This window comes from Podarcis liolepis (genome assembly GCF_965112155.1).
Source record: "Podarcis liolepis genome assembly, chromosome: 16".
Lineage (NCBI taxonomy): Eukaryota > Metazoa > Chordata > Lepidosauria > Squamata > Lacertidae > Podarcis > Podarcis liolepis.
Window position 1 is genome coordinate 36,200,803 of NC_139567.1, and position 14,058 is coordinate 36,214,860.

At 48.5% G+C, this 14,058-nt stretch overlaps 1 protein-coding gene across 2 annotated transcripts in view; it reads left to right on the forward strand.

Moving 5' to 3' along the window:
* CCDC92B (coiled-coil domain containing 92B) overlaps positions 1 to 14,058 on the forward strand; it is a 31,379-nt gene continuing 17,321 nt past the window's right edge. For both annotated transcript variants that reach the window (XR_014520041.1, XM_083479655.1), the window contains exons 1-2: positions 1 to 821; positions 5,536 to 5,692. Coding sequence is in view for 1 of the 2 variants with exons in the window: in XM_083479655.1 (XP_083335781.1) it covers positions 768 to 821; positions 5,536 to 5,692 (211 nt within the window). In the remaining variant the exon portion in view is untranslated. The remainder of the gene's footprint in view (positions 822 to 5,535; positions 5,693 to 14,058) is intronic.

The following is a 14,058-nucleotide window of genomic DNA, read 5'->3' on the forward strand; positions in this document are numbered from 1 at the left end:
GGGAAAGAAGAGGAGGAGGAGGAGGTCTGGCTTAAAATAGATGTCTCCGCCTCTGTTCCCCAGGTGGGTCTCTGCCACCACCACCCCAGTCTCCATCCACTCTCCCCTGGCTCTGTGCTGAATCAGCAACCTCCAATGCCATGGCCGAGTCCCCAGGGGGAGGCACAGAGAGGTGATTTCATCGGCTGGATGTTGTCAAGTGGAGCCATCCTCCTCTCCCCTCCTCCTCCTCTCCCTGCTGCTCCTGCTGCTGTACAAGCCAACCCAGACTGATCTCACCAGTTCCGGTCACGTTATTCTGTGTTTACGCCTTCGCTCGCTCCCTCGCTCGCCTCTGCTTCTCCTCTAACCTGCCAGGGCCTGCTGCAAACCACCTCCGGCGCCCACCATTTCCATCACCATCACCTCCCCAGCTTTGCCAAGAGGGCGCAGGAGGAGGACGGGGACCGGGGAGACGGGGAAGAAGCAGCCGAGAGTCCATGGAGTCCGCAACTTTGGGACGGGTGCCCTTGTGTGTCCACTGCGCCAGGAGGCTTTGAAGGAGATCCAGGAGGAAGAGGAGGAGAAAACCCAGCAAGGGGGCGCCAGGGGTGGCGGGAGGGGATCTTCCCCCTCCATTCCCTCCCGCCTCCCTCCTTAATACCTCCCCCCGCCACCCGCCGGGTGTTTGTGGCTGACACGGAGGAGGGGAGCGTTTGGATAACCCTCCAGGGGGGACGAGGACGCAACCTGTTCGCCCTTCCTTGCCTTGGCATCTCCTTCCATTGATGACACCGAGTCGTGGCCACCAGTTCCTGCTGTCGCCTCCTCGTTTTGCCCAGGTAAGGAAAGCGAGGCGGCGGGAAGCGGGGAGAGAGAGAAAGATGTGCATATTGAGATCTGTTTTGGAGGAGAGAGAGAAAGAGAGAGAGGATTTTCCTAGGAAACCTGAATACAGAGCAGCTGCCGCTTTCTGGAGATGGTGATCCCACTGGCTCCCTGCTAAATAATAGAAGTTTGTGGATTGGCTGGTTGTTGTTTCTTAAAAAGGTCAGGGAGCAGAGCTGCTTTGCAGTCCTAGAATCAGAGAGGTGGAAGGGGGTTCCCTAGAGGTCATTTAGTCCAACCCCCTGCTGGTGCCTGGAATCCATGGCACAGTCTCAACTCATCCACCTCCGGTTAATTTCAGGGTCAGTATAGGTCAGTGTTTAGAGCAGAAGAGCGTCCAGAGTTCAGTCTCTGGCATTTCCCTGTAGGTCTGGGAATAGCCCCTACCTGAAACCATGGACAGAGGCTGCCAGTCAGTGTTGGCAATCCTGAGCTAAATGGACCAATAATCTGGCTTGGTATAAGACACTTCCTCTGTTCCTAAATTCAACAAAGGGAGGTTTTGAGTTTCTGAGCAGCAGAGGTGGGGACTCCTCAGGCTTGGAAGGTGCCTTTTTAAGCCCAGATTGGAGTAGGTGGGAGGGATCAGAAAATGCACTCTGCTTATGCTCAAAGGCAGTTGCCCTAGGCAGAAACAAGAGAGCAGCAATTCAATTTCCCTTAGTGCAAACACCAGAGTGTTCTCCTCTCCAGCTGCAAAGAAGAATAAAAGAGTCAGCGCCCAAGGTCTTTGAACTATGTTTTTTTAAAGAAAGGAGATAAAGCGGCTCAGAGGTCAAATACCCAGCGGAGGCTGGTCCATTTGGGCAAAGGGGGTCTCTGCCCCCCAACCTGAGTGTCTTCCCTCAGCCAGCCCCTGCCTGCCTGCCTCCTTACTCTCAGCCCAGGGGTGGCGCTGCCTGTCAGCTTCTTCGTCCCCCTTAAAGTGTTGCCTTCATACCACTTGAGCACTCAGTCTGGTCCTTCTGCTCTTCTGACCTGCAATGATGGGTGGAGGTTCAGCTAGAAGACCTCCCAAGGTCCTTTCCAACTCTATGAGTTGGGCAAACATCTGGAGAAGAGGTCATAACCACAGGGAAGAGCCATAGGTCAAGGGTTCAGCATCTTCTGTGCGTGCAGAAGGTCCCAGCTTCTGTCCAGGTAGGGCAGGGAATATCTCCTGCCTGGAACCATGGAAAGCCAGTCTGGGAATTTATTTATTTGTTGCCTGTATTTATACCCCACTTTCCTCTCCAAGGAGCTCAAAGTGGGATACATGGCTCTCTTCCTCCCCGCTTTATCCAAACAACAACCCTGCAAGTTAGAGTTTAGGCTGGGAGATGGTGACTGACCCAAGGTCACCCAGGGAGTTTCATGGCTGAGTGGAGATTTGAACCCTGGTCTCCCAGCTTCCAGTCCAACACTCTAACCACTACACCACACTGGCTGCAGACAATACTGAGCTGATGATCCCACTCAGCTTCGTATGTCCCGTTGGGTCGCTTCTGGGTGGGCAACCTGTTTCTTAGGACTCAGTGGGTAGATTGTGCTCTAGACTGCTGTGTATTCACAGGAGGAGGGGTTACGTTTTGCCTCTGACAATGTGGGCTGTGACCCCACACATACCAGTGACGCCACCATCAACCTCTTCCTTTTAAAAGTTTGGTCAGACTCAACGGCTGGACTTTGCTGCGACACACAAACTGAGGCTTCCTCTCTGGAGTTTGTCTGTCTAGTAAAAACGCCACTGGGAGCGATGTCTCTTGAGTTGGAAGATACCAAGGAAAACTGCATTGCCCAGGAACTGGAAACACTTCCCATATAAGGGAGCTGCTTTATATACCAAGTCAGATCATTGGTCCACGCAGACCAATAGCCGCCTCTGCTCTGGCAGGCAACTCAGCCTGCCTGTGTAATCCTAAAACAACCAAAAGTCCTGAGAAGATGAATCTCCAGAGCAAATGTTGTGCTTCTGCGGTACAGCTGTGGAATCGCAGTTCTGTCCTATGGTAAGGGTTGTAGCTCAATGGAAGAGCATCTGCTTTGCATCCAGACAGTTCCAGGTTCAATCTCCTGGCAACTCCAGGTAGGGTTCCCACTGGGGGTCAAGGGAACCCTGTCTGAAACTCTGGAGGTCCACTGCCAGTCAGTATAGACAGTATAGGGCTAGCTGCGCCAGTGGTCTGACTCAGTGTATGGCAACTTCCTATGCACCTTGTTTCCTCTTTTCCACAGTCACTTTCCCTCTGACCCACATGCCTTTCTTCTCATGAAAGGACCCCCTTCTTTCCTATGAACCTGGTTGAAATATTATAACCAGAAGCCCTGGTTTGGTTCCCAAGTGCCCATTGGGACTGATAGGGCAGAAGGCAAGGAGCCGAACAGTAGGTGGCGCCAGAGGAAATGACAGCCAGAGCAAACGGCTTCTAGTTTGGGCCCCATCCTCCTCCCTGCTGAGTTCTGCAGGGGCAACAGAGCAGAAAGCTGACAGGCAGGACCACCTTCTGGACTGGTTGCATGTGAGAAGGCAGGCAAGTAGGGAATGGCTGAAGGCAGACTGAGGCTGGTGGGCAGCACCCCGGGTGCCCTTACGGACAAGCCTTGACTGGTTGGAGGTTAGATGGGCAGATCAAGAGCAGAACCTCCCCGTTCCAATACTAATACTAATAATAAACATTCTTGCTAGAGATGTTTACTTGGCACGTCCCTTGATATTAGTTAAGTACCTAGAGAACATCACTGTATTCTCTTGGGTATACGGTCTCAATACTCCTTAATGCATTTGTACCTACTTTGCAATTGCCTTCTTGTATTTCAAGACTTTAGGTCTGCGGTTATACAGAAACCCACAAGGGGAAAGCACCTGAGTTTGCTCATTGTTTGTTCATTTATTGTTTAGTTTCCTTAAAAAACAGTAAGCCACTTTTAATAGCACCAGCGGAAAAGCAAGATCACAATGTTTGAAGGGTGCAGTTCAAGAAAAATGTAACCAACTCCCATTGTACTCAATGGGGCTTACTTCTGAGTAGGCATATAACATTCCACTGCTCCCTCTCTTATGAATTGGTGTCCTTTATGAGGTTCCCAGGTATGGATCTTTTCCTGGGGAGATATAAGACATTATTCTGCATCATTGATTTATTTTATTTGCATTAGGAGCAGAGACAGAGAAATATCTGCCAGAGGTTGGTTGGTTGTTGTCTTGAAATAGTTCAGAGGCTCAGTGATAAAGCATATGTGAAAGCAAAAGGTCTTGAAATCAATCCCCAGGTAAGGTTGGGGAAGACTTCCTGACTGGAACCCTGGAGAGATCCTGTCAGTCAGTGCCAACATTACTGATCTAAATGGACCGCTAGTTTGACTCTGTATAAGGCAGCTAGCTCTCTGTGCTTCTGTGCTCCTGGGCCATCTTTTAGGCTGGTGGCTGGCAACTTTAAAAACCACATAAAACTACATAATCATATTCTAATAAAAATCTAGTCATTTGAATTAGGTGTTTTAAAAGTTTCACATAGCAGCAGGGCACTCGTGTAACATTAACTGAAACAGTGAAATGTTTGAACACCAGCAACACTAACATTAAATTGTTTCTAGATTCAGACTAGTATCTCAGCTGGAAACCAAAAGAGATGGATTTTTAAGGCCTGTTTAAAAACCCTTGTTGATGGGGCCAAATGTATCTCTCTTGGGAAGGGGTTCCATAAACATGGAGCCACCACCAAAGAATCCCTGTGTCTCACGCCCTCCAATCCCAAGAATCTTAAATGTGGGTCTGTAAGCAAGCCCTTCAGAAGTTGAACTCGAAGGCAGGTTCAGATAGGATACCATGTATTAAATTCAGCTAAGTGCCTGGCGTGCTCTGGTCCATGGGGTCACGACGAGTCTGACACGACAAAACGACTAAGCAACAAAAACAAAGTGCCTAGCAAAAGGAGTTGCAAAAATAGGTTTTTAAGCCACTTTGCAATTCTGTGAGCGCATATCTAGGTGTAAGCCCAGCTGAAAATGGGACTTGCTTCAACAAAATCGTGTTGAAAATCATCTAACCTACAATTCTGTGAATAATCTTGATTTCTCATTCCGTGTCTAATTAAACACCATATTTGGAATTTTTAAAAAGAGCTGTTTTATTTTTATTTTTTGCATTTATAAACCACCTTTATCTTCTAAGGAGCACAAGGTGGTCACATGGTTCACCTCCTCCCCATTCCATCCTCAGAGCAACCCTGTGAGGTAGACTAGGCTAAAAAATGGTGACTGGCCCAAGGTCACCCAGTGAACTTCATGGCTGAGTTGGGATTCAAACCTTGGTCTCCCAGGTCACAGTTTTCAGTTGGCAGAGCGTGAGACTGTTAATCTCAGGGTTGTGGGTTGGAGACCCATGTTGGGCAAAAGATTCCTGCGTCACAGGGGTTGGCCTAGATGACCCTCGTGGCCTCTTCCAAACCTACGATTCTGTGGTTCTGCTCTGTGCAAGAACAGCAGCCTGTTTGATTTGTTTTAGGTGGAACGCGCAAATATATTCAGATATATCAATTGCTTGATGTGTTTAAAGCCAATGCCTTTCAGTACATCAACCTGCAGGAATCATTTGAGAGAGGGTAGAGGGAGAGGAGAAGCAGCTCCCTCTTCCCACAAGCCACTATTGCCGTGAGGGCAACTCATGAATCCACGTCTAATTCCCTCTAGGCTCTGACGGTTGACAACTGTGTTGCGATGGAGACCCTGTCCCTGGAGCACCATATCCAAAGTGTGCAAAGACACATCGCCTTCTTGAAGAAGGAGCAGATGGAACTCCTCCACGATTTGCACCTGGAGATCCTCCACTTACAGAAGCACTGCACAGGTGAGCTGTGTGGGTTTGGGGGCAGGGAACTGGTGGCCCTCCAAGTCTCGTGAGGCTCCCTAACCACACAGACCCTGCAGGTTGAGTCTGACGGGAGTTGTGGGCTTCCAGAAGTTATGGGTGTCCCGTCTCTCACTGGAGGAAGATCTTGAACTCCAACCTCTGCATACTATCCTTTGCTTTTTCCTGTAGGACTAATTGCAGTCGTTAATAGTCGTCAACAGGTTTACCATACGCATTGAGTCAATCACTCATCTCCTACTATGCTTCTGAGAAAAGCCCCACCCCACCCTCCCACTATATATAAAGGTCTGGTGACTTCTGTTTCAGTGTATCTGAAGAAGTGTGCATGCACACGAAAGCTTATATCCAGAACAAACTTAGCTGGTCTCTAAGATGCTACTGGACAATTTTTTAATTTTTTAATTTATTTCCAATGTCTGCTTCTGCCCAAATCGTTCAGACTTTATTCACTATGGTGCATCGGCAAGACAAAGGTTCAAAGACACGGCAGGTGAATTGCATGGCTTAGGGGCAAGCGAAGAAGTGGATGCAACCAACAACATGCCCGCTGCACCTTCCTTTAGAACAGGCCAGGTACAGTCTGTTTGCACAGCAAGCAAGAGGAGTCTCGGGACTGGACAAGGCAAGCTCAGAAGGCTCATCCACAACTTCCACTTGTCCCACCACTTTCCTCTGAGAAAAACCTGCATTTTGCCATTGAATTGGAGCAAAAGTCAAAACAGGTTTTCTGCAAGTTGATGTGTGCTCCAGTTCAGTGGTAAGGAGTGGGTTTTCCCAGGGAAAGTGTGGGTCAAACATAGAACCTCTCAGACCTGTGGTTTCTAGGCATGGGGCAAGCAGAAGTGTGTACAAGCCCTGAGTTGGTTGATGTTCACGCTGGAATTTCCAGGACCTAGGAAGGGGAGTCAATGCCAGCTCAGCATCCAACTTGTCTCTTCCAAGGGGGAAACCTTACTATTAGAGGAGGCTCTGGAGGGAACTGGCTAGGGTGGTAACACAGGGGAAAGGTCTTTCCCTGACAACGGGCTTAAACCATCTCCTGAACTGCAGCTCCTTGCATTCCTTCCCACCCAGTGGCATGGGGTGGTTGCCCGAGTCCCAAAAAATTTAGGGACACAAAATTTCAACACCTGGTGCTGCTTCAATACAGTTGCTTGCTTCTGTCACTGGGCTCTGTTGAAAATGACTTCTTCATGCAAACCAGGAAGTGGCCTCTCCAGACAATGGAACGACTCTTCTTTTCCTATCTCTATGGCTGCGATCTCCTGGGTGATGCAGACACCACTAGGCATTTGAATGCATATGTGTACTCTGTCCCTTTCCCTCCTTCCCATCCGCTCCTTATGGCCCCGGGCTCTGACAACCCATGCTATGCCACTGTGCCCACCAACTCCCTCTCTAGCTCCAAAGTTTCTTGGGGCTCCAGCATTGCTTTTTGGACTCCACTGGGACCTTCCCTGGGGTCATGTGGTTCTAACTCTCCAGGCTCCTCCCATCCCTCCTCTTGATCTGACCATTCCCTCCACGCCACCTCCAAGGGACTCCAGCTCCCATCAGGACCAGCCAGCATGGCCAGTGGTCAGAGGCAATGGGATTTGGATTCCAACAACATCTGGAGGGACCACTGGATCCCCATCCCTGACAAAGAGCATCAGTACGTACACACAGGCAGATGTTTCTGGTCGTAGACCCAACAGCTTCTGAGAAAGACCTTTAAGAGTCAGACGGCAATTGAACACATTGGTGTTGGGAGACTGTGTAATCTGCTGCCTGGAAAGGTTTCAAGGATACCAGAGTAAGGCCACATTCACACCCTATATCTAAAGCACTATAGCACCACTTTAACCAGCCATGACTTCCCCCAAAGAATTCTGGGAGCTGTAGTTTGGTGCTGGGAGTTGTTAGGAGAACCCCTATTCTTCTCCCAGAGCTACAGTTCCCAGAATGGTCTAACAGTCAATCCCTCTTCTGAGTTTTGTAGCTCTGTAAGGAAAACAGGGGTCTCCTAGCAAATCTCAGCCTCCTTATCAGCTCCTAGAATCATTTGGGTGAAGCCATGACAGATCAAAGTGACAACACGGTGCTTTAAATGTATGGTGCAAATGTGGCTTACGTTAGTAATCAGTTCTCTAATTGGTTTCCTTCTGGGAATACATGTTGAATGAAAGAGAGAGGTTTTTCTACCACATTCTCTCTCTGTCTGTCTTTTAGGAAACGCAGTTGGAATTGTAATTAGCATGGTTGGGCTAAATTTGATTTCAATGCAATCCAGTTTAAGACGTTCCTTTCTGTTAGGGCGGACGACTAAACAGTGTTTTGAGTTACAATAGACAAAAGCCTGGGGGTGGGGAGGGGAACATATGAGTGTGAGCATTTTGTTAATCCAGCAGTCCTTTGCCTGATCCAAGATTGTGGGAGGGAGCCATTGTGGGGGAGGGGCAAAGTACATTGTGTGTTACAAAGCCATCATTAAACCCCCTGTGTCTCCTCCTCTTCAAAGAGGATTAATTTCAGCCCTGTGCCATGTGCATCAGTGTTAAGTGATCTCATTTGTACTGGTTTTGGCGCATGGGTGGGGGACGGGCGGGCAACCGCGCATCCAGCCAGCTTGCAGAAGTCTCTTCTGAAGAGACAAAGGAAGCTGTGGATCCAGTATTTAGATCCCTCGGTTGCTGCTCAAGTTCCAGAAGCGTAATCCGAAAGGAAATTCGAGAAGCAAAAGGTTGCCAACAGAGAGTGAGGAGATTAACTTGGCTTTGGGTTAAGTCATTCTTCCTTGCGCTTGACCCAGAAAGTGCAGCTGGCGCAGAATGCTGCAGCAAGGTTGCTGACAGGTGTGAAGCCCCCATCAGCATATATAACACCTGTTCCCAGAGATCTGCACTGGCGGCCCATTTGCTACCAGGCCAAGTTTAAGGTGTTAGAATATAACAACATATGCCCACTCAACCTTCTTCCATCTGTGGAACTGGCACGGTGACGGGTTCCCTATAATATTCGTTCTGCAACTGTAAGAGAATCAGTCTTTTAGTAGCAACCTACGCTTTGAAACTCCCTGTGTATTGAACTCACTCAATTTCAATGGGGGAAGGATGAGAGGGGCAGGGCCCTGCGAACACCAGAGAAGACTTCTGTCCCATGGGCACCATATTAGCAAATCATGATCTTGGAGTGCTCCTAAGGTAGAAACATATTTATGGTTGACTTCTCTACAACCCACTGGACAACAGTGTAGGTATGACTTCCATTGGAGCTCTCTGAGGTCCTGAAGAGGCTTAACCTGCTTCCTACAGTACTTAGAACTGCTGCTCTAGGTAGTAGGCAGGGTGAGCCACTCCAGGACTTAGGAGAGCTCCTAGGGAGGACATATATTACTGTCCAGCTGTAGGTAGCTTCATATCCTAGGAGACCTCCCAAGGAAAGGTGGGTGATGTTGCTTCAGCAGTTTTTGGCTGAACCACAGGTAGGCATTTGCTCTCTTGTAAGTGGTAAAGGAATCTTGGGGGCGATTTAGCGAAGGAAAACAACTAAGCCTGGAAGACTTAAGCATACACTTACTCCTCACTGCTCAAAATTGTAACCTTCAATCAGAACTTTGTTACAGGAGAAGGACTAAGCCAAAACAGGAGTGGATGCTTCCCCTCCGCTATCCTCTCTCCTCTCCTCTCCTCCAGTTTCATTAGAAAACCTTCAATTGACTCCCCCCCCCAAAAAAAAAGAGCCAAGAGATGTATCACTTTGACCACACTTCAAAATAAAGTCGCTCTGTTTTCCCCTTACTTCAGGAGTCTTGCCCACCTGCATTTTCTTTTTATGGAAACGCCAAATGAAATATTTGTTTTCCAGTGACACAATCGTACCAACAAAGCAGGTTCATATAAAAGGAAGGCTGAACTTGCTTAATGCCTTCCTTCTGCCTCAAATGCATTAACCTGTTAGGAGGGGGGTTGAATTAGTGACCCACGGTTACAGCAAATGTGCTACCCCCAAGTCAGCCCACTTGCTTCTGCTTGCCTTGCTGTTCTGCAAGTTGTACATGGTCTTTTAGGTGCAGGAAACGGGCAGACAACTCCCCGGTGGCATGGAGATCAGCTAGGGGATCCTGCTTGTCCTCCTCTTCCACTGAGGAAACCCGTCTCCCCCAGGTTCAAAAGCTAGGCAAGGCTGTAAACCTAATAGCTTATTCTACATCAGGGGTGGGAAACACATTTTTTAAAGCCGGACGGCCACATGTCATTTCCAGTATCCTTCTGGGCCCACATGCCAGTGGTGGGCAAGACCAGGAGCAAATGTGGGTGGAGCCACATATGCTAATTTACTCAGACAACACCCTCTGTCCTCTACCCATTATCAGAATGCAAGGACGCATCATAGTGAAGCAAAAGGTGAGGTGTAGGGTCTGTAGAGAAGGGGTGCAGCTATAAAACCGCTAGCACATCTGCAAAGCTAAGCAGGGTCCGGTATGGTTTCAAATTGGGCAGGGGACTGTGTGTTGAGATTGCAGCGGGTTGGACTAGATGACCCTCGAGATCCCTTCCAGTTCTACAATTCTACAGTTCTATGGTATGGCTGGGGAGGGCGGTTTAGGGAGGACCACCCCACCCCCCATGAGTCAGATAGAGAGGCCTGGATGGCTGCGGTCAGCCTCTAAGCCCATCCTGCTCCCATGTGTGAGTCATATCCGAAACACAATTGTGTTCCCTGAGTAGCCACCAGAAAGAAAAAGGGCCAAACTCTCCAGTCCTTTGTAATCCCCACATTTCCAGTATCGGGTCTTGTGGGAAGATAAATGCTGTTAACAATACAGGAATGAGTCATTTCTTGGAATGAGCCTGACATACGAAAGGCGCAACTTGGCCCTCCTCCCATCCTGCCTAAACTTAGGCGGAAAATGTATGCTTCCAGTTCTCCTCACCCCATTCTTTCTGTAGTCCTGGGAAGGTAAAATGCAACCTTAATTAGCATTGCCATGAACAAAAAAGAAGTGGACCTCTCACACAAAGGGATCTTGAGGATGTGTTTCTTTAGACGCTAATCATCAAACCACTCAGCCAAAACCTTCAGTTTTGTTTCTGAAGCGATATTGAAATGCCAAAATTGGGCAATGGATTTGACCAACTAAGGGAAACAATAGTATCGCTCATTCTGCCTTGGTCAGACCACACCTGGAATACTGTGTCCTGTTCTGGGCACCACAATTTAAGAAGGATGTCGACAAGCTGGAACGTATACAGAGGAGGGCACCCAAGGTGATCAAGGGCCTGGAAACCAGGTCTGATGAAGAACGGTTGAGGGAGTTGGGTTACGTTTAGTCTGGTAAAGAGGAGACTGAGAGGAGATATGATAGCCATCCTGAAATATCTGAAGGGCTGTCACATAGAGGATGGAGCAAGCTTGTTTTCTCCTGCTCTGGAGGGTAGGACTCAAACCAGCAGCTTCAAGTTGCAAGGAGATTCTGACTAAACTTCTTGATGGTAAGAGCTGTTTGACAGTGGAATGTCGGTGGACCCTCCTTCTTTGGTGGTTTTCAAGCAGAAGTTGGATTGTCGTCTGTCATGGGTTCTTTGAGATAGTTGAGATTCCAGCATCGCAGGGGGTTGGACTAGATGACCCTCAGGGTCCCTCCCAACTACAATTCTATGAGTTTCCAAAAATCTGCACATTAGTTAAAATTGCGTACAAAACTGTCTGTGCCGAGAAAGAGTCACCCTGAAACGCCAGTGGATTTTCATGAGGACTTTCTGTTTTCTTAGAAAAACACAAACTGATGTGGAAATGGGGAGAGCTGAACATAACGGGGGGGGGGGGATGAAAAACTGGAATTGGCAGATTCGCCCGTCTCTGCCAGAGAGATGCTGCAGAGTTTTACTATAGCTGCAGGAACAAGGCAGGAGAAGGTGGGCATAAGGCTGCCCGTATTGATTTGCAATAGGATAGCAGGAGAGATTTGAATAGCTTACCAGAAATTGCTGTGCCTAGTCCATTACTTGCATGTTTCCGCCACTGATCTCATTCTCAGAGGATCCGGGGGGGAGGGAGAGGGAGAGGAAGTGAAGGTTCAGCCCTGTTGATCACTGTCTCAAAGTCACAGCAATGACTCGCACAAAGGTGGGGGACCTGTGGGCCTCCAGATGTTGTTGGACCTCCATCAGCCCCAGCTTGCATGGCCAATGGCCAGGGGTGATGAGGTTTGTTCTCCAGCGACATTGATCCACCACAATGCTCAAGCAAGGAAGGTTAGAGTCAACATGCAAACTATTTTATTTTATTTCTAAGAAAGACAATGATTAACTATTACAGTTTTTGTTCTTTTTTCAGCCTCCTCATTTTCCTAAGTGCTTTCCCCACCCCTCCCAGTTTTGTTCCACCATTGTTCTTAATTTCATGGTGGTCTATTAATTATTTTGGAGGCATCAAATAAGGCCCGGGATAGCTCAGTTGGTGGAGCATGAGACTCTTAAGCTCAGGGTTGTGGTCTTGAGCCCCACGTTGGGCAAAAGATTTATGCATTGCAGGGGGTTGGACTAGATGACCCTTGTGGACCCTTCCAACTCCACCATTCTAGGGTTCTATCAGGCTCAGTTATTAGAAAAGAAAGACTAGGGAACAAAAATAGACGTGGCACCATGGGAGATCCAGGATTTGGACTCACCTGTGGTTCTTGCTTTTGCTTCAAAACACTTCTGCGTGCCCAAGCTAAAGGGAAGAAATTCAATTCAGTTGACATTTAAAGGCACATCCACCTAATTCAAACCAAAACGCAGCTGTCCTTTGACATTTTCGCTTCTGCAAATTTTTCAACGAAGTTCTCCCACCAAACAATGTTTACAAAAGTTCTCCAACAGAAGTTCTGCGATAAAACAATGTTTACAAAAATGCATATACCAGGGAAAGTGTGCATGAATGCATATATTAGTGAGGTCATGAGGTCCTCTTTTTTTAAAAAAACCACAACAATAACAACAACAACAGAGAGAGAGAGAGATTGGACAGAAAGGGGGAGAACCGAACATAAGGCTGGGAAAATAAGGACGTGAAATAGATTGAAATTGGCAGAATAGCACACACCCCATCCTTAGGCATAGGCGCTGACTCCATGGGGCCTGAGGGGGCCCGAGCCGCCTTAAAAATTCATTTCGGGGGCTCTGTCCCCCCAATAATCTCGGGCACCCCTCCAGCAGAGCGCCGCCGCCCCTCCCCCAGCCCAAAATGCACAGGGTCGGGCTGCATGCCTCCTGCCCTCCCTCCCGAGCAAAAGCTCCACCCAATTTCCTTCGGAGCTGATTAATAGGCGCAGCACGCTCTCCCCTATTCGCTCACGAGGAGGCGGCGCCACTTTATCTGCATATTCATGAGCTTATTTATTATTCATGAGCTTTCGCGGGCTCCCCCAATATTTTTTATAAGTCGGCGCCCCTGTCCTTAGGCCAGACATGGTGGAGTTGAGCTCACAAGGGCTGGAGTGAGGAACGATGGCTCCCGAGTTTCGGCTGAACTCCAGCTCCCGTCACCCCTAAACAGTGGCCAGTTTGGCTGGGGCTGATGGAAGTTGAAATCCAACCACATCTGGAGGGCCACAGTTTAGCCATGCTGATTTAGACTAAAATCTAGAAGAGCTTCCTGGTGGTGCAAGCTGTTCAGTGCCTTGAATGTGGTGGACTCTCCTTCGTAATCAGAGCCCAAATGGCCACCTATCAGAGATGCCAGAGCAATGGGTTTCTGGTAACAGCATCCCTGATAGGTGAACCTTTGAGGCAGCTCCCAGCTCTGTGATTCTAAGGTTCTCTGCCCCAGGGAGAATCCACAGAGCAGGCGAAAAACTCCAGCGTGGTGACTTTTGTAGCATCAATGCGGTTTGAAGAAGGTACCCATCTGGTCTTTCCTCAATGGGGACCAAACAGGCACAACTACCTACAATAGGTAAAAGAAAATTGGAACAAACCCCTGTTAACAGAGGCAGTTGGGACATGTGGTTTCAATTGTTCTTTGCAACTAAACGATTTGCAGGAGCCCGTGTTTCATTTCGTTTTCTTGCAATTCTGTGATCGGCAACAGAAGAAAAGAGACAGGACAAAGAAGAAGCAATTGTGCTTGAACTGCAACTTTAATTTGCAAAGCTTTCATGGGTCGTACAAGTCAAAGAATGCAGTGCTTTTTTAGGGGCTGGCTGCAGAACGCTCATTCTGTTCTTTGTTTCGCATACTGGATATGAATAGAAGCCTGTTTGTCATAGGCTCTGAGTGGAGCAGGAGCTGGCCAGGCCAAGACAGAGGAGACAAGTGGCCAACAAATGACCACTGAGAAGGATCCAGTGGGCTGGGAAGGTCTCTACCTGGGTCAGG